Source organism: Gavialis gangeticus, unplaced genomic scaffold (assembly GCF_001723915.1).
Source record: "Gavialis gangeticus isolate Ggan-Ray unplaced genomic scaffold, GavGan_comp1, whole genome shotgun sequence".
In the NCBI taxonomy this organism is placed as follows: Eukaryota; Metazoa; Chordata; order Crocodylia; family Gavialidae; genus Gavialis; species Gavialis gangeticus.
Window position 1 is genome coordinate 3,704,411 of NW_017729012.1, and position 1,820 is coordinate 3,706,230.

Sequence of the window (1,820 nt, forward strand, 5' to 3'; positions counted from 1 at the left end):
TTCCCGTAGTCACCAGTTGGTCTCCGCGATGCATGATTCTAATTGATTCAGCTTAACTGAAGGTGCCAAAAGGCCCAATCTGTACAGACACTGTAGAGCCAGGCTGAAGCAACACGCTGTTGCTTCTGGTAAAGCGCATTGTGCAGGGGAGTGGTGGGGGTGTGTTTTTTGTTTTTGTTATTTTAATGTCTGCAAGCAGCCGATGTCACTTGTGTATGAACATATTTTCCACTTAAATTATACTAGCATTTAGTGAACTGATCATTCAGAAAAAGAATGACTCCTTAATCATTTAAAAAAAGGCAAAATATTTCAAGCAAATGTTTAACATTTGTGCATGCAAATTGCAGTGCATTATGGCATAGGGTTTATGAGCAATCTTTTTTTGTCTTAGGCATTTGAATTGCCCTGTCTCTTTCATTTCTTAATTTTTCTTCAGGCAGTACCTAGCCCTTGCATAGCATTTCTCTTCCATGGATAGTGTGCATGTCTGAAACACCACATAGCAGTAGTTTTAATGCATAAATTATGTGTTCAGCTTTCCTGTTCTTATTTCTTTTGTTTATGGAACCTAAGTCCTAATGTTTGTAGTCCTTTTTCCTTTGAGTGGTAATGTTCTTTGCCAAACAGCAAATGTAAGCTAAACGTAGCAGGGTATTTTAGTGTTATTTTTTCAACTCTTTGGTAGTCATGTGGGTGTTTTTAAATGTAGACTGTGCAGAGAAGTTGTTTGACTTGGTGGATGGCTTTGCCGAAAGCACAAAGCGGAAAGCAGCAGTTTGGCCACTGCAAATCATTCTTCTCGTCCTGTGTCCAGAGATCATCCAAGATATAGCTAAGGATGTGGTGGAAGAAACCAAAATAAACAAGGTGAAGAAAATGTTGTCTTAGTCAGTAGACATCCAAGTTATAGAAGTGCTTTGTAGTGGCATGCTACATGGAGTTTTGAGGTCTTGAGGACCTTACTTAACCTTTTGCTTTCCCCACCCTCAAAATCTTGTGTAATATGCATTTTCTGCTTGACAAAGGTTACATAGATATTCTGGTGCAGAGCAATAAGTCACTTGCTTATGGAGGTGCTAAACAAAATTTTACCTAAGCCCTCAGCCCTGTCAGCCTTGAGACCAAAGAACTGTCAAGAGTTTTCAATCGTCATATTCTCCCCTGCATGCTTTAGTCAAGTGTAGCATTACTTCTAGCGTGCCTACGTTGTGCTTGCTTTGTTTTTGTGGTATATGAATATGTAGCTTACAAATGTAATACTACAAAAGGAATAGAATTTGATGTGGCTACAGAATTTTGCAGTTAAATAGTGGCAGTCATCTGTTTCTGTAGCATCTGGGCCAACCACGATAAAACCGAATGCATGATAATACCTTAACACAACAGCAAATGGTCCAAAATTAAGTTCCGTAATGAATAAAATGTACTTTTCTAAACTGATTAATCATAATATTTTGAAACATTAGACGATACCATTCAAATCAAATACTTGAGTTTCTTTCACTGCCCCGATATCCCTCTTTTACTGATTCCTCACTAAAAGTCTGGAATATGTTTTTTAAAGACATGTATTTAAAGATATAAAAGCTCTGTCCCAAGCTCACCAAACGGGTTATAACTTTTTTTTTTTCTCTTTTGGGTTGATATATTTGAATTCTGCAGAAACTGTTTCTGGACAACCTCAGGAAAGCGCTGGCAGGCCATGGTGGGAGCAGACAATTGACTGAAAGTGCTGCTATTGCTTGTGTTAAACTGTGCAAAGCGTCTACATACATCAACTGGGAGGATAACTCTGTCATTTTCCTTCTGGTGCAGTC

At 38.5% G+C, this 1,820-nt stretch overlaps 1 protein-coding gene across 3 annotated transcripts in view; it reads left to right on the forward strand.

Annotated features, from left to right (window-relative positions):
- NF1 (neurofibromin 1) overlaps nt 1-1,820 on the forward strand; it is a 197,194-nt gene that overhangs the window by 22,336 nt on the left and 173,038 nt on the right. For all 3 annotated transcript variants that reach the window (XM_019511060.1, XM_019511058.1, XM_019511059.1), the window contains exons 8-9: nt 713-870; nt 1,666-1,772. In XM_019511060.1, coding sequence (XP_019366605.1) covers nt 713-870; nt 1,666-1,772 — 265 coding nt within the window. The remainder of the gene's footprint in view (nt 1-712; nt 871-1,665; nt 1,773-1,820) is intronic.